This window comes from Epargyreus clarus, unplaced genomic scaffold (assembly GCF_041222505.1).
Source record: "Epargyreus clarus isolate Ecla_fem2 unplaced genomic scaffold, WU_Ecla_fem_2.2 ptg000004l, whole genome shotgun sequence".
NCBI classification, from domain to species: Eukaryota; Metazoa; Arthropoda; class Insecta; order Lepidoptera; family Hesperiidae; genus Epargyreus; species Epargyreus clarus.
Window position 1 is genome coordinate 14,316,995 of NW_027332212.1, and position 22,687 is coordinate 14,339,681.

The following is a 22,687-nucleotide window of genomic DNA, read 5'->3' on the forward strand; positions in this document are numbered from 1 at the left end:
TAGATGGCTATTGGCAAAGGTATTACAAAAAAATTACAAAATGGCCATGACAGTGTTTACCATCATTTTGGTTTTGGTCATCTTTTTGTCACAACGCCCAACCGGCTGACGAAACATACAAATATGATCATTAATCCAAGGCACTTATTGCTAAAATTGCGTAAACTTTGAAGTAAACATGCTGGATACTCCTATAGAAGTACCAAGACCTCTACGGAGGTCGACCGCGTCCAGTTTTATCAATGAACGCAAATAACTGGAACTTGTTTTGATGACCGCTCCTAGATTCTCATCCTGTGCGTTTTCTCTCTAAAAATACACACTCGATACTATGCTGAGTTATATATAGGTTGGCAGACTTTAATCATTTAAAAAATTGTAAATTCTTGCTGACTTTGTCATATAGAAGACCATTTCGGTTTTTAAAGCAACGAGTCTGTGATCAGCTTAAGATGGACAGTTTTTCTATACTGAGGTGGTCACAGCTCCATGGAAAGAATAAACACTTGCTATTAGATAGGAATCTTATATAAAAGAACCACTACATTTTCACCACTCACGATCAAACTAAAAACATATATACATTTGATATCTTAATAGCGATCTGAGGAGTCTGACCTGCCAGGTGACCTCTCTTTAGTAAAGATCACGATAAGATTCACAATCGGATTAACGAACAGTGGTTATGGTTAAGAATTTCACAAGTTCTACCACCCACATACCTTCCTTTGTAGATACGGAAAGTGGGCGGCAGTCGTTAGCGACTTGGGATGAGCAATAATATTTAAGTTACGTATTCGAACCTACTCGTATTCATGGTATAAAAATTAATATAATATTACACTACAGCAATACCCCGACTTTCTCTACCCCGACTTACGCGAATTCGGAGTTACGCGATTTTCAAATCGTCGTCGATTCTCCTATGGTTTGAGTGTCCCGAAATTCCTGATTATAAAAAATAAGCTTACTAACCCTACAATTATTCATGTAAACATTTGGATTTGTTGCGCGAAGTCAACGCATTCGAAATCATACCATACGATGGTATGTACATCATACCCCGACTTACGCGGTTATCACTCGGCCCCACCAATCATGTAAGTTCAAGGTATTACTGTACTCTACATTATAAGGGACTCTTCGGAACAATACAGTTTTACTATTCGTCATTGAATTAAAATTGTACTTTATGCTCCTACTAAAAGATTGAAGAAAGAAGTAAGACTTCTTGTAGAGTGAGCAGTGTGAAGCATTTCGAAAGGCGAAATGATGATGGTAATTGATGGAACGAGCCATTGTTTGTGTTAGCGGCTCCAATCAAAGTGACCATGAAAATCCTGTATTTGCATGTAATTGATGTGTTTCATGCTACTGAGTTGATGTTGTGAGAATGATGTATTGTTTTGTAACCGCTCCTCGTTTTACTTAATGTTCCGTTGGAGAATCTAAGCGATTTGTGTATTAAGGTTAAATTAATAGATTTTTTATACATAGCAATGGGAAACGTACATGCAATCACAGTCCCTAAAAAGGTTACAAAGTTATTTTTTACTTATTAAAGTATATAAAAATATGATTAAATTAATATATGAAACTTTGTACCGAAATTATCCACATAAAAGTTTTAATAACAGCAATCAAGTTCCAAGAATGTTCTCGGAATGCGCATATTTTCCTTTAAATTATTACGAAAATACTTGATATATCAGACGTATGCGTGGTTTGGAGAAGTATTCATAGTTGTAATCCAATTGCCATGGTCACGTATGTGCTAATCGGTGGCAATAATGCAATCGCACGAATTGCTAAACGTTCGATACATGTTAACGGTCAGCTCGCGTGAGAACATTGTGGAGAGAATTTGGTCGAAAACAACGAAATAACGCGATACATAAATCTGTATAATAAATGCTAATTTGATTTGAACAAATACTTACATTTATCTAGCATAGTACATTCCGGATGAGGAATATGATAATTTATTTATTTATAAATATTAAATCGACATTTTCAGGAAAAATGTAAACAAATTATATTCATGATAAGATATTTAGCAAAATTTGATGTTTTCACACCATCTTATATTTTTTGTTAGGATACATTTTTGTATCTAAAAGTGATTTAAATAAATTGTTAAATAATAAGATGCTCTACACTTTTGTAAAGACATTACTTAGAAATTATTATACAATTAGGTGATTTTATATAAGAAGCACTCTACACTACAAGGGACTCTACAATTACACACATTTATTTATGTTAGTATAGATTTATGCAGATAGATCAGGATGATCGTCTGTTACTTCACATTCATAAAAATATTTTACAAATAATTTTCTTGAGTTTAGTATTTTTATCCAAAGTATTTTTCCCAACATATCTTATAAATAAGCGCGTAGGAAATTCCCTAGCTATCATTAATTTATTCAACATGACATTTATTGACATTTTTGTCTCTACATTATGTAAATTATAATTCCGCAGAAACGGATGTAATTTGTTATTATGTCTACAGGATGTATTCTAATCGACATATTTTCAACGATCCTTTACCTTTATTTGGATTTATCATTATTTTGTTATTTTTTTCTTTAATTTGATATAACTATGAGAAGTTATACTTCTTTAGCGTGACGAAGATAATGTGCCTAGACATTTATGATATGAAAATGGTCACGCATGTAATAACCTGTTCGTTGACAAAATTGAATACTATCTCTATTAAATTTTTAAGGCCTAAAGAAAGATGTAAACTTTTGTTTTTAAATGAGCCCGGAGGAGTGGGTCTTAGAGCAATGACCACTTAACCCTGTCGCTTTCACGTGCCAATCCGTGGGGTTTCTCATCTTTTTCTTCTAACGCGCCATAAACCCATATATAATACTAGCTGACTCGGCGAACTTTGCACCGCCTCAAAATTTATTTATCAAATATATATATATACATATACAACATATAAAATATAGCCTATGTTACTCGTGGATAATGTAGCTTTCGAATGGTGAAAGAATTTTTAAAATCGGTCCAGTAGTTTTTGAGCCTATTTATTACAATCAAACAAACAAACAAAGTTTTCCTCTTTATAATATTAATAATAATATAGATAATAAAATAATATATTAAAAAATCACCAATTACGTTCAACTTGGCTCGCCTTTACCTATACAAATACGTCTTAAAGTGTTATAAATTTTCCCATATACATTTCTCTATAGATAATTTTATTCATAACTTCATTAGCTCTTCACACCATATCCAAGAACAATGGTTATGCAACAAGTGGCAGTGAAAACTGAACTAGAACTTTCTCTCATGAACAAAGCATTCAAGCGATGGGGCACCATACTGTGATTGGTTGCTACTAGCTTCCGACCGCGGATATACGCGTGATTGCACGCTATTTTTTAAGTTTTACCTAGAAACCTAATAACTTAAAATAGTAACAAAATATCCAATATTACTATTAAACCAATCATGATTAACTAAATTTAATAACTTATGCAAATAGAGAGAGTAAATTTCTTATTACGTCACTCCTTCGTTAATCGCTAGCGTTTAGTAATCTTGACAAACAATCAAACATTGTTATTAAAAAAACGTTTAGCTAATCAACAATAAATATTTAATAGACTTACATAAGTTTATATGAAATACGACACAACATTGAAAATACATTTCTTAAATATTAAACTTTTGGAAAACCTAGACAATTAATTACCAAGAATATGGAATTCATTTTTAATCCAAAATCAAATAAAGTGTAATAACTTCATTGATTATTTCTAAAGCTAATCACAACGCTAGCCTGGTATTTCCATGCCAATCTAGCCACAGGTAGCCTACGACCACCTGTTACACCGTTTTCGCGGAGAGATGAGTGAAAGCAGCCGGTCAAGTGTAACGGACGCCCACTTTCGACACCTTTATGTAATGTTAGATAATATGCAGCCGTTCAGGTACTTATATGTTCACGTTTTAAGGTAATATGTGTCATTAAGTTGTCATAGGCCAGTGGTGTGAAATTTGACGACGTATTTTAAGAGTTCGTGTTTTGAAACCCAATCTTTATTTTATGCGAAGTTATATGGGTATTTGAAATAAACCTTATTTCTTGTATTAATATTACTAATATATTACAATTAAGTAGTATTTATTATTACGTGCTTAAATGAAAAAAGAAGAATATCGTCAAAAAATAATTCTCTATGTACTTTAAAAGTACTACATAAGTATGGTCCACGTACATACATACATACTTATACAATAATAATATTATAAATCCGAAAGTAACTCTCTCTGTCTGTCTGTTTGTCTCTTCTTCACGCCTAAACCACTGAACCGATTTTAATTTTGTACAAAGATAGTCTGAGACCCGAGACAGGACATAGGATAGTTTTAATCCCGGAAATCCCACGGGAACTAGGGATGGCGGTCCAAGATCGAGTAATCGGAGAATCGATATTATGGATTTTAAGGATTTATTAAGGTATATTATTAGTAAGGATTTAATCGCATATTAGTAAGGATTTAATCGTAAACTATGCATTTGATCAAGTGATGATCTTTAGCAAAGTTGTTGTCCATGAGCCCACGAAGGTTTCAGAGTTGGTACGACCAATTTTCGCCAGATGGCGACACTGTCATTCCAATGAAGGTACGAATTTTCAGTTTTTTGTATGTTAGTATGTCATATTATCATCTTTTAAACGCGGGCGAAGCGGGCAAACACTAGTTCTCTATAATATTACTCTAGAAATCGTAGCGCGTCGTAGCACTTAGCTGTGAACGAATAGCGATCAACATCGAGTATGTACAAATAGAGAAATCTACATCGTCCGAACTGCGTGCTTGTCGCCAAACGAGCCAGCATCCGTGGGAACTATTTGAAGACGGTCATTAATTGATTGAGTAAACCAGCTCCATTAAATAAATGCCTTTTAGGTACAAAATACATTCAATTTCTTTGTTTGCTACGAGTAGAATACTTTAAGTTTATAGATTTGCTTAATAGGGTACATATTTGTTAGTGCTAACTTACTGTAAGGTCAGATTTATTATTATACTTTAATGCGTTATTTCAATATTATAAAAATAAATCAAATTAGAAATAGTTTAAAACCTTTCACTCGAAAAATAATACTGGCCACATATTTAATTGGCCGTAATTGTGCCGTAACGTTATATTTGTAATTAAAAAAAGGAACAAAATGGGAAAATGGCGGGAAACGGCAAATGCCAAGGACGATGTATGTGGAGGTCTTGGAATTAATTAAAAATAGCTAGCTGGATTCAAGTCTTTCATTGGAGATGTAAGGGGAACATTACTATGTAATAAATTGAAGACATGTCATGTAGATAAATGTTCTGATAGATTTATACGTACACTTCATATTGTATATAGATAATGCAATAATTTATGTTATGTAACTATTCTCGTCGACAGATAACATAGATTGTAGAATTAAATATCGTTTATACAGTATAATTAACAACGTTATTTAATTTATTTAATTCTTAAAAGTATAAATAGAAAAATATTGAGAACGGTTATTTATTACTCTTGTAATAGAAATTAAATTTATTTCAACATAGTTCTTTTCTATAAGAAAACTACGTCTGAAATGGGACTGGTACTCAAGCAACAAATAAAAAATTAAAATTATAAGTAGATTGCCTTTTGTTTTTTTTTTTTTTTTTTTTCTCGAGGGGGAACCTTCAAAAGGTACCCGACGACGTGGGAGCGACGCCGGGTTATGTGGGATTTTTACCGCACTAAAACCCCCCCGGTGGCCGTCCTCAACGCTTGTTGGAGAACTCCGGGATCTCCGACGGAACACAACCGGAGCCCTCCAAGCGCGATGCCCCGATCGGGCTCTACCCTGGAGGAGCAGTTTTCGCTCCTCCCACACCATGTAGTGTTTACGACGGTATGCGACCACAAATACCGCCGTCCTTCCCGGGGTCGCTAGCTGGACGGTTCGAGCTCCCACTCTTGCCGCCCGCAACCCCGGAAGCCCCCTTTTAGTCGCCTCCTACGACAGGCAGGGGATACCGTAGCCCTATTCTAGTCCCGGAACTACAGGGACAAATAAGTAGATTGCCTATGAACTCTATTGTGTCATATATTATTATATACTATATTATTTTATAAAACCATACTTTTTCTGTTCTACCCTCTTCTTGACTTAATTATTTAATATAAGTTATGACTTATGTTCGATATACCGACACAAACGATATGGAGATTTATTATTCTTGTACAATAATAATGTTGCGTCGGTTAAAATGTCTTCTAAGATAGAGCGTTGTTGTTAAATGATCTTATGATTGGAGAAATCTAAATCGTTAGCGGCGTTCTTGTCATCATTATCCGTGGGAAGATCAACGAATTCACATCTGATTGTGGTGACGTAATGCTCCATCAAATCGCCTTTTTAAACGATTTTATTACCCCATTAGTACATGCCATCTAGATCAATGGCCAAGCGATTTAAAGTTAACGATTTTGATGGTGGGTTTCTTTTGAGAGCTTTGATGATTATTATGCCTTAATCGGCGTCGTAGCTAGGATCATGAGAGATCTTGGCACCATTTGAATTTTGAATCCTTGACATAATTCGAAGGTTTTTCCACACCACCCATAACTTTATCTATAAAAAACATTATACCAATCAATCAAGTTTGGAAATCTTGACGATCTGCTTCAAAAAATACCATCCATAATTTACATACAGAAATGAAGTATGAAATACAGTCGATTGTGATAAATATTTAAACATACATTTATCAATTTGTCAAAAGCTACTGTTTCAATTGAATTGAAGGTGTCTAAGAGTAACATCAATCATCAGGTGCTATTACGAAACTAGTGATAATAGCCCAATCAGTTAGCTTGACGGACAAATGTGCGAGTGAGAATCGAGTTTAGTATTTGGCTAATGAGGCTAATTACAGTACACAATGATTAATTTGCTCCATATCTTCAATCACATTTCACAACTTTCGATAAGTACAAACTTACTCGAATACTTGGAAGTTAAAATGCTGCAACAAAGAAAGGAAAATGTATTTATATCACGGCGTGCGTAAATTGACGTTTTACGCACGCTTCGCGTGCGCAAAACCCCCATTTCCGACCCCGTAATATAAAATTTTATACAACACGCGGACGAAAAATGTTTTTCTGACTCGTGTGATTGCAGTCCTCGCCTGCGGCTCGGCCTGCAAACTCACACTTGTCAGAAAAAAATTTTTCGTCCTCGTATCGTAATGTACTATTTCATATATACCTAATACCAATATGTATTTTCTATAAAAATAAATAAATAAAAACTGCGAAATATATTACTTTATACATTTTTTGGTCAAACATTAAGTACCTATCATGTTTTATATGACACTCGATTTAATATTGCATTTGTATAGTACGTTGCATCATAAAAATTTTAGCCAAAACGCTAAAATGCATTTATTCTGACCACATCTTATTCCGAATGATGAAACATGATAATGTTTACACATCGCTGAGAATGCAACACGACAAAAATAACGAAAATGATACAAGGATTTACTATGTTATTGAATTTAAAAACCAGTCTCTTATATTATTGGAATTTTATTGACGTTAAAATATGTTTTGTTTCTGACGCAAATTTCTTACTCGATATAATCAGAATTTGATCAAACTCAAGCTAATAACTACGCCTGTTAATTAACTGCTAGGTTTATAATTAAACTAAACCTAACCTAACCTAACTAACATAAACCTAACGTAATCCATTTGTCAAATAAAAATAAAAAAACGATAAATAAATATTTAAAGAGGCTTCAAAAGCCTTACATAACCAGATATCTTCTAGTGAATATATTTAAGTATGTTTATTAAATACTTAGTTGAAATCCATATTAAAATATTGAGCAAAAAAAATATTCTACTTTTCTACTGTAGATTTTAAAATATGTAACAAACTTACCCATTCAAAACCTCATCTTCACTCGATCGCATGATAGTAAAGCGTCATTTTAGCTATTGTGTTTTCTCAGTAGAAAATTCGCGGAAAAAATGCCTCTGTTACAACAAGAGCGTGAGAATCACGCAATAATAGGGCTGAGTACAGTTACAAAACGGGTCATACTCCCACGGCACTAATTTGACACGATACTAAATTGTCATATTTATTGCTGACATTGCATCTTTTTGTTACGTTACGTATGTTTTACCTATATGCCTTAGGAAACACTATACACTGGTTACTTAAATGAGTGTCGATCTTAGCGTGGCGGACAGTATACATACAGTTCGATCCCGTTAAAGGTATCGAAAACTAGTAATGTTGTGCGTCTCAATATTTGTATACTTACTTATCTTGCTTTACAATATTGATAAATTTTCTAAACATTTCGAATATATTAGATTATTATAGATACATTTCGGTAACATTGTAGATTGGTATACATTGTCTACTTAAATCATTAATGATGACAGGTATTGATAATATGCGATATAATCTGATACGTTTATTCATGCCCTCAACTCGTTTACACACCAAAATAAAAGGAAATATTCTTACATTTGATACGAGAATTGGCAATGATATATATAAATAAAAAATACTGGTACATTGTTCGCACAGTGATCGCTACGAGGATCAAAATGATTATATCCGGCTATTATAGTCCACAAACAAAGGAATGTGTAATTGGATTATGATATCATCACAGAGCTTATAACTGGCGCCAATACTGAAAACAATATATCAAGTTAAGAAATACCGACAATATTAAGTACAGGTGGTTATTTTCATAGGTTATTGCAAAGTTTTTGATAGAACAAGCTAACGGTTGTGGCTCAGGTTACAGATTCAAATACTTTATTTTTATATCTTCATATATATTACAATATATTCTGAAGCTATGTATTCGTAATCCTTGTTCTCCTAAATCCTTTTTGTCCTTTGTGTTTATTGAAGATTTTCTTTCATTTTGATGGTATTCCAAAATAGTTTTTTAACCGCAGTTGATCCCGCTATGCAGATATTTTGTTTTTAGAGCAGATTTTTCTTTTATATTATGCGATCATTTATATAGTACTAGGCCAAATAATAAATAAACAATAATTTGTATAGAATATTATATGATAAGAAATACAAGTTGCTCAATTACAAAAACCTCTTCATTAATAAAATTATAGGTAGGTACAATTAATTCATTGACTTTTCTGTCATCAACGCGTCCATAACGAAGATACAGGCGCTTCAAGATATTTTTAAGATCGAATAAGGTGTAGATAAGTTTTTCCTGTGTGATAAGTAACGTCCTTTATTGCCACTAGATTCAAATAAAAACTTAATATTACGAACTATAAAAACTTAACTTCGATAGTTGTTCTAGCCAAATAAGCCGGTCTCGCCCAGTCGCCACCCATCCACTAGAAACCTATGAGACCGCTTTCTATCCAGTACTTTAGCTACTTTTTAGTAGTGTGGTAGTTGTAAATAGGTACCAGATATTTCTATATAACAGATATGCAGTATGTATGATGAAAGTTGCCGTGCCATGGGTTTGAAAAAAAAATCAATAGTCGTAGCGTCAATCCTTCGCATAATTTATAAGTATACTGATATACGCTTCCACCCAAAGGTTTCTTTTATTAGTTCTGATTATAATAAGAATATAGGTTTTCTGAAAGAAATTAAAAAAAAAAATATTTTTTTAATTAGAGAATACTATAGCAAACCAAACATGCCTATAGGAATATAGAGGTTGTGTGGTGCTGTTACCGTTAGATCTTGAACAAAAATATAAAAAAAATTAGGTCTTATGACAGTCACTCATATTATTTAAAATAATTCTATACAGCGACTACCACTTATCATTTACCAAAATTTAATAAAAAACATTTTGTTATAGCAACACTACCCAGACCTCCATCGGCGTCGTCACCAATAGCGGCGGTAACTCGCAGACCGTTCCGAGTGGCGAGCCGCCGTCGCCCGGTGTCCACGACGCTCACCACCTCCACCACCACCACCACTACCACCACACAGGCCACGGTAGACGAACTAGCGAGTGAGGAACTGTTGCAAGACATCGTTGATATAGGGGATACCGGTAAGACATTTCCTGTTTTAAAATAATCATGTTGTTCAGTAATATTTCTTTTAAGGTCATGTTGGCATTCAAATCCGAATATGTTACAATAAATTTAATATACCTTATATTTTATCCTGGTACGAGGCTTTAAAAGTCGCCAACAAAGCTCTCTTTGAAGATGAGCAACGAAATGAAGAAGATGGCAACTTCTCGTTTATTTCAAGCGTCCACAGAAATCTTCTATAGCTTAGAGGTGTTTGACAAAAAAATGTAATTCTATGTCTTGACCCGTATAATTCTAAATTCAATGTAAAGTTTTTATTATAAAATATTACACATAATACATAGGAACACTGTGCTTTGACGACGACTCACCATTTTCCTTAAATATTTCATTTTCATCTGCATGGTTTAGAACAATCTGTTCACGGGATAGGTAATTTCACAGATGCGATCGAAGATCCCACATTGACAACTCGCGCTCCACCACGAAACACTGCGAAGGTTCAACGTCGCCCGTTGGTGTCCCTCAAGGATGAAGACCAGAACCCGTCAGCTACCAACGAAGATGAGAGGAAGAGACAGAGCAAGAAATATAGCGCCACCTTCAAGCAAAACCAATTGGATCAAGCGTTGAGGCAAAAGGAGGATGAAACCACAGACGCTACTACGGAAGGAAGAACTACTGTTGAAGGTAGGTCAGAGGAAGTAACAGGATAGTTTCTTACGAGGAATACTAAACTACTAGATGATTTGATCATTTTCATATATATAAATTATACGCGTACCTAAAAAATTAACAGATATTGCATTCTCCAATTAGCTAGCGTAATATCGAAAAGTATATTAATTCAAAATCTGTCTTGGGCTAAAATCTCGGACGGATTAACGTAATTAATGAACTACGGAAAATTTGTAGGTAGATAACGCAATAAAAAATGTTACCAACTTATATTAATAATATGAATTTAAATCTGTCAAATAATTGCATCTATTTTAGGCCATAAATGTTTCAAAATTGATAATGATTTTTGTTTATGCAGATATAAGCGCAGAAACCGCCGTAGCTTTAGCCGCCCATCAGCTCTTAGCGGCACCAATCCCTATCATACAGGATTACGATGAAAACGTCAAGCCAACCAAGAAGACCACGCCCGTCCAAACCACCGTCGAATACAAATTCACCAGCCCCGAATACACTGACGATTACAAAGTACCGACTTACACCGAAGAATACACAAATACACCGTCTTACACCAACACTGGTTACAGCCAAACTGGTACAGGCTACACCGGTCCAAACTCGAACGGTCCTACAACGTACAGCACGGACATATTTGCCAAAGTTTCTAGACCAGGTTATTCGACGAACTTGATCAATCCAACGATATCCGGGCCACAGAGCGTAGGTGTGGATGGCTCGACAGCTAGGTACACTCAAACTGACACGAATGGGCCAACGACATACGAATACACGACCAGGGGACGGCCAGGGTACTCAGCGAATTTGATAACTCCAACAGCATCGGGAGTAACGATAAATGTAGGGGAAGAAGTGACGGGACGGTATACCGTAGCCGCTGATACCGCTCCGCCGACTTTCCCAACCCTATTCACGGGAAAAGTATCGAAACCTTCAGGATTCTCAGCCACACCTGCGACCCAAACGCTGAGAGAACGGTCGACGGTTCGATACCAGGTTTCTAGCGAAAAACTAGCTCCTACAGTGCGGTACCAGAACTCCAATGGGCCCATACCAGTCCCAGTGGACTTCGGGTATTCGACGGACGCGTACAGCCCTAGTCAAGAACCTTCGTACTTCACTCGGGAGTACCTCCTGGAATCGCCAGTAACTAAAGCTTACGACGGTAAGAACATTTGCATTAACTGTTATCTTTCCCCTTCTAGAATTTTAAGAATCATTTAATGTTCAGTTGCTAATACAAAATTCCTGTGTGACACACATGGATTTTGTATTAGCTTTCAACGTTTTAAAGTAGATGACATATGATGATTGTGTTATCTTTGTAAATGGACACAAGTTACTTACGCTTTCCATCTGGAAAAGTGGCACTAATACCATGCACATATAAAGACCTCTCAACATTGCTAAATTGAATTAATCGCTCGTAGACGATCCACCAAATTCAGAATTAACAAACAACTGATGAATTTATTTCATTTCACAATTTTTACAATTTTATTTCATACCATAAAAATACATAACATACTCGTACATTGTAGGAATGTTTTGTTTTCCAATAGATACGTGTTGAACTTTACATAATTTTACAGAGATCTATAAAATTTAATTAAATAGTTACATGTGATGTGTTTTGTTGTGCATGCCAAAACAACTTTCATTTTACATAACGAATTATTTCAGAGATTCAACTTTTACTTTGAACAACTTTTAAAAAGGAAATTGAATCCATATAATACATACATAGATTTACATATGCCATACACGGGCTATGTAGAGCAGCTTTATTAATCTAAAATAATGTTTACATTAATAATGTTAGATGTTAATTAACTACTATACAAACATAATATAAACATAGAAAATTAACAGGCAGAAGTAAAAAACAAAATATGTAAAATTCTAAAATAATCGTTAAAAATGTTCAATAAAATACCTACTACATCTAAACAAAAAAGAGTTGAAATCTAGTCCTAATAGTAATTTAATCAATATTTATTTCAATAACATGATAGCATAAAATTATTTCTACACTTGATTTATAATTGCCTGCTTTTGTAAAATCAATACATATTTTACCTTGTTGTATACAATTTTCATAACTCTAAAAGTTTTCACGGGATTAAACCATCGATCACATTTTATTGACCAAAATATAACGGACAATACACTTGACAACTGACACTCCGTAACAATTATGTCGGAATTCTCGACCTTATGTATTAATAACTTCCCCATTCCTTTTACACTTACCTTACTGACCTTTAGGAATGAAGATTATTATTGTTCCACTTTACCTTCTGAGTAGTTATTGTCATCGCAATTACGTGTTATTGAGTTACCAGCGAGAATGTAATCATTTTTATAGATACCGTTCAATGAGAAATACCGATCAATTGTACCAGTTATAATAAAACACGTTTTTTCACTAAATGTTGCCTAATAAAATGTTCGAAGATTATGAAAATATTTGTTGATTTGGTATTACCTAACGATACTGATCATTAAACACGACATTAAATTGTATCCTACAAAAACAAGTAGTTAAAGGAACACCCATCTGGAAACAAATACCCCAGTAATAATATACTATGATTGATGATTTGTTAAATCTACCTGGCATCATATTTCTACTTTTTTTTCTACCAATATCTAATAACTCAAGTCCCTAAATTTCTTTTATAACCGGTGCTTCATAACATCATAAGCAATACGATAAATACAATTCTCTATTTTCCAGATGAATACCAATACCTTTCCCCGATAACGACACCACAAACAACAACAACAACGACAACAACAAAACCACCCAAGAAGAAGACAGTTTTCCGTAAGATTTCCACCACCCTCCGGCCGACGACCGCAGCCGCCCCTGAGACCACAACTACCCCTAAACCCCGAAGGGTAACCACGAGGAAACCCTTCGACAAAATCCAGAAGGTCCAGAAGATTCTGGTGAAGGAAGAAAACAAGACTTACAGGCCGATAGCCAATTATGATTATTATGACGACAGCAACGAAAAGATGGTCGGCAAATACGAAGAGGGGACCAAAGTGGTACTACATGGAAAAGGTTAGTAACAGTAGAAAATTTTGCACTGAGGTATATATGAGGCTGTCAGAACCAGAGTAGCCTAACTACAAAAAACTATTTACAATATGGAGAAAACTAAGTGTATAGTCCGCTCTGAAGTTGTTGCGAGGAGGTGTAGTCATACAATTTACTATGACGACGCGATTTCTATATTCAGAACGGACTAGCAGTTTTACGCGGACTATACAACATTTTTAAATTAAGAAAATACAGATAAGTTAAAAAAAAATACAATGCAGTTAGGCCACTCTGGTTCTAGCAGCCCCATATATTCTTAAACAAAAGTCTTAACATGCAAGTAATTGCAGAGTGAAAAAACATAGTAGTTTTGTTGTCTTTTGAGTAAAATTTCCAGTTATCTATTTGCTTAACAAAAGTAAATTACATAAGTACGAGCTTCAGTTTCAGTGAAAAAAATAATTACATGTCAATTGTTTTGTTCTGAGCTTGATTGTAAAGAGTAATTTTACAAGTGATCTATTTGTCTGTGTTTTTATATCTGACCTTGCTTTAAAAATACTGATTTATTTCCAGACTCAATCGAATGTCTAGACATCGGCAACTTCCCGCATCCAACATCTTGTAAGAAGTTTATCTCGTGCGCGCGGATTGAAAACGGATCTCTGCTCGGCTGGGAGTACATCTGTCCTAAAGGTCTCTCCTTCGACCCCGTGGGGGGCATCTGCAACTGGTCCGCGGGGCTAGGGTGTGATGAGAAGGACCTATGATCTGGTCACTCGGGACTTAAGTGACCTATTCGTGTCTGACTGATGAGGTTAGGTGTAGATGGCTGGGGTCTTTTTTATAAACTAGCACAATCAATTGTTAATATAGCACAAACAAATTTAGAATCACAGTATTTCAACGTGAAAATTATAGTATTTAAAGTTATAGATTTAATAGAAGCATCTATAATTTTAATGCACAATGTGGGTAGATAAAATGTGTGCGTACCCTTAATTGTTAGAAAAGAGAATTTATGTACACAAATAATACTACAATGCATGGAGAATTTTATGATTTGTCTGTATCTATGGTTTTATGAATACTCTTACTTAAGTATTAGAAAAGCTTCCAGTCATCACAAAGATCTAGCCACATTAAATTTAAATTCAAAATTGCCTTAATTGGTAAAAATGTGATGTGATATTTGCTCCTTTATACCTATGGAGCGAAATTAATCCAGTTTTAAAAGTATCACTAATTCATACTTCCTTAACTATATATCGACATTTTAAATATTAAATTTTGTGATATATTTTTATCAACTATACTGGATCTGGTAATGATATAAAAAATCAACAAAGGTGACAATAATTTTCGAGTGCATCGAAAAATATGTAGATATCCATAAGATAGCAATACTCATTTTTTATTTATTTTAAATCATTTTCTATTGTTCTAAGTCAGAAGATACAATTTAATTATTTCCTCTAATATAATTTCATAATCCTTACATTATTTTATTATGTACATTTCTCGTTTATAATCTGTATTTTATGATTAATTAACCTATTTTTAATCTATTAGTGTATGGATTTCACTGCCAATTTTTTATTTATGTACTTTTCGTATGTACCTACAGTGGAATAAGGCAAACATAATGTAACTATAATGTTATTAAATGAATTATGCGCGTCAGTAAAACGCCATTTTAATTGGTTACTAGTAAAATAGGAAAATTATTTCGAAATGTGCCTTAATTATTTTACAATTCTAGTTTTTAAGATTATTTTATATGATTAGACGAATAAAGATTTTTATTATAAATATTACTTTCTTTATTTACGCAGTTTGATACTTCACTATTCTTCACATAAACTTAATGTAAAAAATCTGCTCGCAAAATTTCAATATCTTTAAAAAAAATTCTTTCCCAGCTTTACACTAATTATTCACACTAAAACATACATTATTTATAATGCAGAATTAATAAATAAAAAACAGAAAGTGCGTTCCACATTTATTTACAAAGTCCTCTTACTAATATTCACATATCCTATACCGACGCAAGTCATTTTCACCTTCTGTGTGGGAGCCTGGTCTTCGTCATCTGACGCCTCGTCGTCTGACTCTGACCTGAGCACTTCTAGTTTGAACATCACTCCGAAGAACTCCTTCAAGTGCTGAAGGAATCTGATCGTGTAGTCTGATAAAGGGCCCACCTGAGAGAAACAGACGGAATAAATAATTAATAATAGGTGTCGACATTGTCATTTGTAATAAAAAATGCAATAAAACAAACTCAGGCCAAACTTACCACCACCAAGATATTTAGTATTTTTTAGTTCGAAGGTGGTAGAACCCTTTGTGGTTCGACTTCGACGGTACCACCGCCACACCTATCTACCTAATAACAGCAGTGTTAGGCGCTGCTGTGTTCCGGTTTGAAGAGTATGGTAAGGGAGACAGGCTTTTCCGTATCTGTGGCTGACCTCAGGTAGGAATATCTAATCCTATCTGGGGTTGATTACAGATGTCCATGGGCGGCAGTAGCCACTTACCATCAGGTGGACTGTATGCTGTATGTATGGTCTGCTACTCCTATATTATAATATATAATTTTTATCAAAAATTTAACAATTTTTTTTTATTTTATTAAATCAAATGTTAGATTTTTTAGCTATAATGTACGATCAACATTGTACATTTTGCACTACGACGTGAAAATGTCTGTTCTATCCGATTGATGCTAATATTCATTTCTTTTTGTGTTAATTTTATTATTGTAAGTCACTTTTAATTTTTTGTTAATAAATCTGTGACACAATGTTATTGTTAGTTCAATGGTAGATAAAAGTGTACTCACAACACATTCGCTGACATCCTTCTGCCCCAGCGCCATCCATAGCGCTAACAACCACTGGAAGGCGGAGTCCACAGCGCCAGCACGATGCACCTCATCCAGCAAACGCAGTGCGCATTGTCGACCTAAGTCTTCGGGCAGGGAGGTCTCGCCTGACCCCGCTTCTAATGATTTCTGATTGTAAAAGATGAAATAATTAAGATTGTAAGTACGATAAACTACAAAGACTTACAACATCAGGAAATATTGTAGCATTTCGTAGTATCGATTGAAGATTTGCGATGAAAATTCGTGCGATAGAAACGGCGCTCTGAAAATGCGAAGGTAGCATATCCGAAGGTAATCGTAGTTGATAGACTTTATGTACAAATCAATATATGGTATTTATGGTCCAATGTTATAAAATAAATTTACCTGAAAATTGCTAACCTATTAATTCAAATAAAAATATGAGGTAAGATAATTGTAATGTATATAACCACCTCCTTTTTGAAGTCGGTTAAAATAATACAATGAACCAAAAATGTGTCCCAACATTAGGAAAATAAATATGAAGGATGTTTTATAAATATTTTTTAATTTAGTACTTACTGCTTCTGCACAATAGAATGTCTTCTCATTAGTTTCCGCCACTAAGCTGATGCCGAACCCAGGACTCTTGCCCGCGTTGGGGCCGCGACACTGATCCGTATTTATGTACACATCGGGAAGGAACTTTAACATTACCTGTAAATAAAAATCTTAATAAATATTTGATTGTAACTTATATAATTCACCAATGGAGATCATTTGGATGAATATATGGAGAGTTTTTCAATGGTTAAATCTGTAAGTATAGGTTCTTGAAGCCAATTTTTATTAAAAAGCAAAATTTACATACATTTGCTTAAATTCAAATAAAACCTATTTTCCGAGCAACAAAATCCTGTTATGACTAAGTATTAAATACAACGAACAAATTTTGAATATCAATGAAGATTGACTATTTCGTTTAATAGTAATTAGGTTCTTTTTTAGAAAAAATCTATTTTATTTTTGTTACTTTGTTATGTACATTTGTGTCAATACATAGCCAGATGCCTCTTAAAAGTTTAACACATTTGAATAAGCAAAGAAAATTATGCATTATATGCTGTCTTCCTATCCTACAAAAACAAATATACCTAATAATAGCACGCCTCCTTTTGCGTAAAGGGTTAAAACTAATGTCAGATATACAGTCTTGTATTGATATTATATAAACTCACTCCCTTAGCAGCATCAACGACACGATTGGCCATAGTAGGCGAGACCCGGAGCGCGTACACGACCCCCCGGATTCGCTTCACCAGCCCCCACTTGCTCCACTGCAGCGGCCGCAGGTGTCGCCGCACGGGACATTTGAACACCACCTCACCACCGCCAAGTGGTGGGGCTCCTATTAAAATAGATCAATTTGTTGGTTAATTGTATCAGGCGTTACTTTGCTATTAAAGCATGGATTTCCGCAAAGTAAAGGTAAGATTAAAAATACTTCGCAACAATGTGCTACAAATATGTATAATGGTATATATTTTAAACCATGCAGTATGTACCATCCTCCCTCCCGCAAAGGATGCGTGCAGATGCAAAAATTTAAAATATACACCACCATCCATACCACCACCAACACATGTTTCGCTCTAAAACAGAGCATCATCATCTGGGTAAGTTGACTCTACGACGGTAAATCGTTAAGTCTACTTAATCAATTTGTAAAACATATGGGTGATAACTGATACCTATACTGGGGGTTTCTCCCTAAGGTTTGGAGAAAATCTTAACTTTTAAAATGTATTCATTTTTAAGGTTTTAAAGTTATGAGGGTGTTTATTAAATTGTTTGTAAATACAGTAAAACCCGTTTTAGACGATTTCGTAGGGACCCAACCAAAAACGCGTCTTAAGCGAGAAAACGTATTAAGCGGGATAAGGAAAATAAACAATACTAGTATTATGCATTATGTTCTAATTTAATATACCTAAATACATAGTGTAAGGATCTTGATCCATCGGTTGTAATTTGCTTGTCGCATTTGGAGGTAAACACGCTTGATATTCTTTAGTTCAACACCTTTCGGATGAGCGGGACAATTGTCAATGAATAGAATTAGGCGTCTAGTTTTAAATCTGGAAGTGTTCATCCAAAGATTTTAACCAGTTGATGAAACGAATGCCGGGCCGGTCGAGATTGTGCATCATAAGTTACAGGGAACAATCTTACGTTTTTAAAGCATCGTGGATTTTTAGCCTTACCAATAACTAGCAAATGTAACTTTTCTGGCCCATCAGAATTGGCACAGCCAGAATAGTCAGTCGCTCTATATTTGCTTTACCACCATCGAGCGTTCGTTGGGCCAGTTAGGAATTAGGCGTATTAAACGGGATGACGGAGCGTATTAAGCGTTAAGAAATGTATGAAAACATGTCTCAAAATGCAGGGACTGGCGTAAAATGGCGTATTATGCGAGAAATCGTATTAAGCGTGATCGTATTACGGGGCTGTCCAATAATCATGTGTATGTGTATATCACGTGTACTTATTTTTAGCAATCACTATTTTTAATAACAAAGCACTGTGCCAACCACTGACTTGCAAGATGCTTATACAGTTATTGGTGTTGAAGAAAGTCTTGCTAATCCGTGGTCCGAAAATATTGTACATTAAATAATGTTCATGAACTAGTACAAAAAACTTTTTCGCATTTCTTTCATTATTTTTATGTCAGTCAAAAACAAACTGCAACCTTTCTGTCTACCTCTGAACGTTATTATAGTAGTCTTTAATTTTCTATAATAAAATTGGATGATACTTATACCAGTATTCTTTTATAAATAAAAAAAATGATTCTTTGCAGGTACGAAAAAATACACGTGATATAGGGGGGAGGGGGGAGGGGTAGTCTTAAACATCACCACGTATCAAGGGGGAGGGGGGGTCAAAAAATGCCAAAAATAACATCACGTGTTTAATGGATGGCCCCTAAGCGGGTTCTACTGTATTAAGCATCACTGCAACATGTTACTAACATACTTTAAATCTTACAAATTAAGCCCAAATTCTACAAATCCAGAAGTTTCACATAATCAATTAAAAAATGAGCCTATGGTTTCACATGGCAGAGCATACGTCAAAGCTAAAGGCACCTCATCTGATGTTAGACTAGAATCAATAGATAAAGCTAAAAAAAATAAGAAAAACGATTCAATTCCATAATTGAAATAATGTAATATACTTCAGTAAATTATGTTAATTACATATTATAATACCTAATTTACTTTAGAATAATACGAGTATATATAGTTTCGTTTTGAATATTATTAATGTAGTTAGGTTTTATGAATAAAAATAGTTTTACTACATACTAATATTTTGATGTCTAAACGCCTGTATAATTAAAGGAGCAAATTCGAAATTAAATCATTATTTGTTTATAAGCATATATTATACAGGCGTTTAGACGTCGAAGTAGTTAAACCGTAATATTTTTTAATCCTTAAAAGTTATTGTATCGCATAGTTAAAGCATCGTATTGGACTTCTCCAATATAATGCATATGAAGGTAGTAATTTGGTAGCAACTATTGACTGAAAAAAAACTCGATTCATTTACGTTTCTTCTCACTGGATAGGTGACCGGCCAGCCTGATGTCAGAATGGTTGGTCACCTTAAAAAGTACTTTAGTTTTTTTTTAATCGAAGGTAGCAATTAATTAATGATTAGTAGCAACTTTTAATAATTATTTCAATGTAAAATATGGGTAGTGACCGGCCATTCTGACGGTCACCAAATATAGATAGAGGGAGGCTTATGCTTTTACAAATAGATCTATATTGCCTACCTCTTCTGACAACTTTGAGGTCCAGTCCATCATCAACAAGGATGAACTTCAGCAGTATCGGCAGAGCAGCTGCCTTCACCTTGTCCACAGACACGTCCAGGTCATGATGCGTCACCCCCTGCAGCACAGCATTCAGAGGCTCCTTGCAGAACGGACCCAGAGCTAATAACACTTCTAGGTAGTAACCTGGAATAAATCAATATAGTTGGTAAACAAAAACTTGAATTATGAAGTGGTGGAGCAATACTACAAGTAAAACTTGAATAAGTGTAAATCTGTGATACTTCGGACTGATAAATATGAAATATTTTAATTCTAATTTAAGTTGGTTTGTGATGTCCATCAGTGGAAATTAGTAGTTAACATCAGGAAATGGATTAATTTCATTTAGTGCAGTTAAATCAAGATACTTTATTCATCGTTTCACTCTGCATTATTACTTAAAATGTATAGTAATGTAATGGTAACTAACCTATGCCCCGTTGTGTGCTGCAACTGTGGGTAACCTGACCACCGATCAGGATCCCGGGCTGGAAGTACAGCGACGTACCGGTCTCACTTAACTCCACGCGCGTTCCGTTCGTAATCTTATCCAGTAGGCGAATTAAATTCACTTCGTATTCCCGCAAGCCAGGATCATCGTGTGTATTCCGGATTTCTTCCACCCTTATTGCTCGCCCGCTTAGCGTTGATAGAAGCAACCTCTGGCGGAGGAGATTACTTCCTTTGTACACGAGCACATCTTTGTCTATTGTCACAGGCATTTGAGTTATTTAATTACGATTAAACTTAAATTCAATAACACGTGGAGTTGTGGATTATTTATATACAAACAAGTGTCAAAGTCAAATTGACGTAAATATCATGTGGGAATGGTGAGAAGTTATAAAAATGATTTTCATTATTTGTGAAATTTCTATAATTTTACAATGTTCTGTATTTTTCTAATATTATTAATGGAAGATAAAGACTATCATTGAATCTTGAAGGTCAGAAATGACTAAAGATACATATTAAAAAACGTGAGTACATGTTTCTAAACTGATGTATTTAGCAAATAGAATATAAATACGTTTTAGTATTTGACTGTCAATGTCAATTGTCATCGTCTTGTCATTACTTGTCAAGTTCACGTTTCGCTAAATTTTAATGTCTTTAACCAATACTACGCGATTTTTCTTAAATATACAATACTACTTTTTATTTTATATACTACTCATGGTATAATTGTTGGTTATAAAGCAATGAAGGTATCAATAGGCGATGTTGTGCTACCAGGCGACTTCTCGGATGAGATTGTGGCCGCCGGAGAAAAGGGGAAAGTGATCCTGGGGCCTGGACTTCGCAAAGAACCTGACGCTGTCTATGTCACGAAGGCTGGTGTATTGAGAAAACGTAATCCCAACACATACTGGATAGACAGTTATCAGAAAAGGTATATACCATCGAGAGGCGAAAACGTCATCGGTGTAGTAACTCAAAAGTCGGGAGACAATTTTCGCGTAGATATTGGAGGTAGCTGCCCTGCAACCATATCGTATCTCTCATTCGAAGGCGCTACAAAGAAGAACAGACCGGAAGTACAAACAGGCGACGTTTTATATGCTAAAGTATTAGTGGCGGGAAAAGACATGGAGCCCGAACTTCTGTGCGTAGATTCCCGCGGGCTTAAAGGACGGTTGGGTGTTCTGACAGATGGCTTCTTATTTAAATGCTCACTGAATCTTATCAGAAAGATATTGAACCCAAACTGTCAACTTCTAAACTCGCTGAAAAATGAGTGGCCCTTTGAAATGGCTGCTGGCATGAATGGAAGAATCTGGATTAAAGCTAAGTCTTCAAGGGAGACATTAGCATTAGGTAATGCCATACTTGGTGCAGAATTCTTGAGCAATGAGGAAATTAAGAGTATGTGCACAAATATAGCTACCATACTTGCTGGACATGTGTCATAGCAATGTGTTTTTAAAATAAGAGGTATATGGACTCAATACATGAATTGGAAAAATACTTTTTTATTTTTAAACTACCCCTAGAAATTATGTGTGAAAAAATCCTTTGGCAAGTACTAAAGTACTTAATTGTGGTAAAACACAACTGATTATTTCTTTTTTAAGGTTTTATTAGGAA

At 34.7% G+C, this 22,687-nt stretch overlaps 3 protein-coding genes across 3 annotated transcripts; 2 read left to right on the plus strand and 1 right to left on the minus strand.

Annotated features, from left to right (window-relative positions):
• Nucleotides 1-8,065: 8,065 nt before the first annotated feature.
• On the plus strand, nucleotides 8,066-15,662 carry LOC140757157 (uncharacterized). The gene is made up of 6 exons (XM_073092692.1): nucleotides 8,066-8,087; nucleotides 9,913-10,113; nucleotides 10,544-10,789; nucleotides 11,139-11,963; nucleotides 13,539-13,871; nucleotides 14,427-15,662. Exons 1-6 carry the CDS (start codon nucleotides 8,066-8,068, stop codon nucleotides 14,618-14,620), a joined length of 1,821 nt encoding a protein of 606 aa, XP_072948793.1. The 3' UTR covers nucleotides 14,621-15,662.
• A 181-nt stretch (nucleotides 15,663-15,843) lies between these two features.
• Nucleotides 15,844-21,412, minus strand: Rtc1 (RNA terminal phosphate cyclase 1). The gene is made up of 6 exons (XM_073093491.1): nucleotides 21,030-21,412; nucleotides 20,558-20,743; nucleotides 17,946-18,115; nucleotides 17,290-17,424; nucleotides 16,702-16,872; nucleotides 15,844-16,057 (listed from the first exon to the last, which is right to left on the minus strand). The coding sequence occupies exons 1-6, from the start codon at nucleotides 21,319-21,321 to the stop codon at nucleotides 15,860-15,862; spliced, it is 1,152 nt and encodes a 383-aa protein (XP_072949592.1). The 5' UTR covers nucleotides 21,322-21,412; the 3' UTR covers nucleotides 15,844-15,859.
• A 264-nt stretch (nucleotides 21,413-21,676) lies between these two features.
• Rrp40 (exosome complex component Rrp40) lies at nucleotides 21,677-22,567 on the plus strand. The gene has a single exon (XM_073093492.1). The coding sequence runs from the start codon at nucleotides 21,802-21,804 to the stop codon at nucleotides 22,510-22,512; it is 711 nt and encodes a 236-aa protein (XP_072949593.1). The 5' UTR covers nucleotides 21,677-21,801; the 3' UTR covers nucleotides 22,513-22,567.
• Nucleotides 22,568-22,687: the final 120 nt, after the last annotated feature.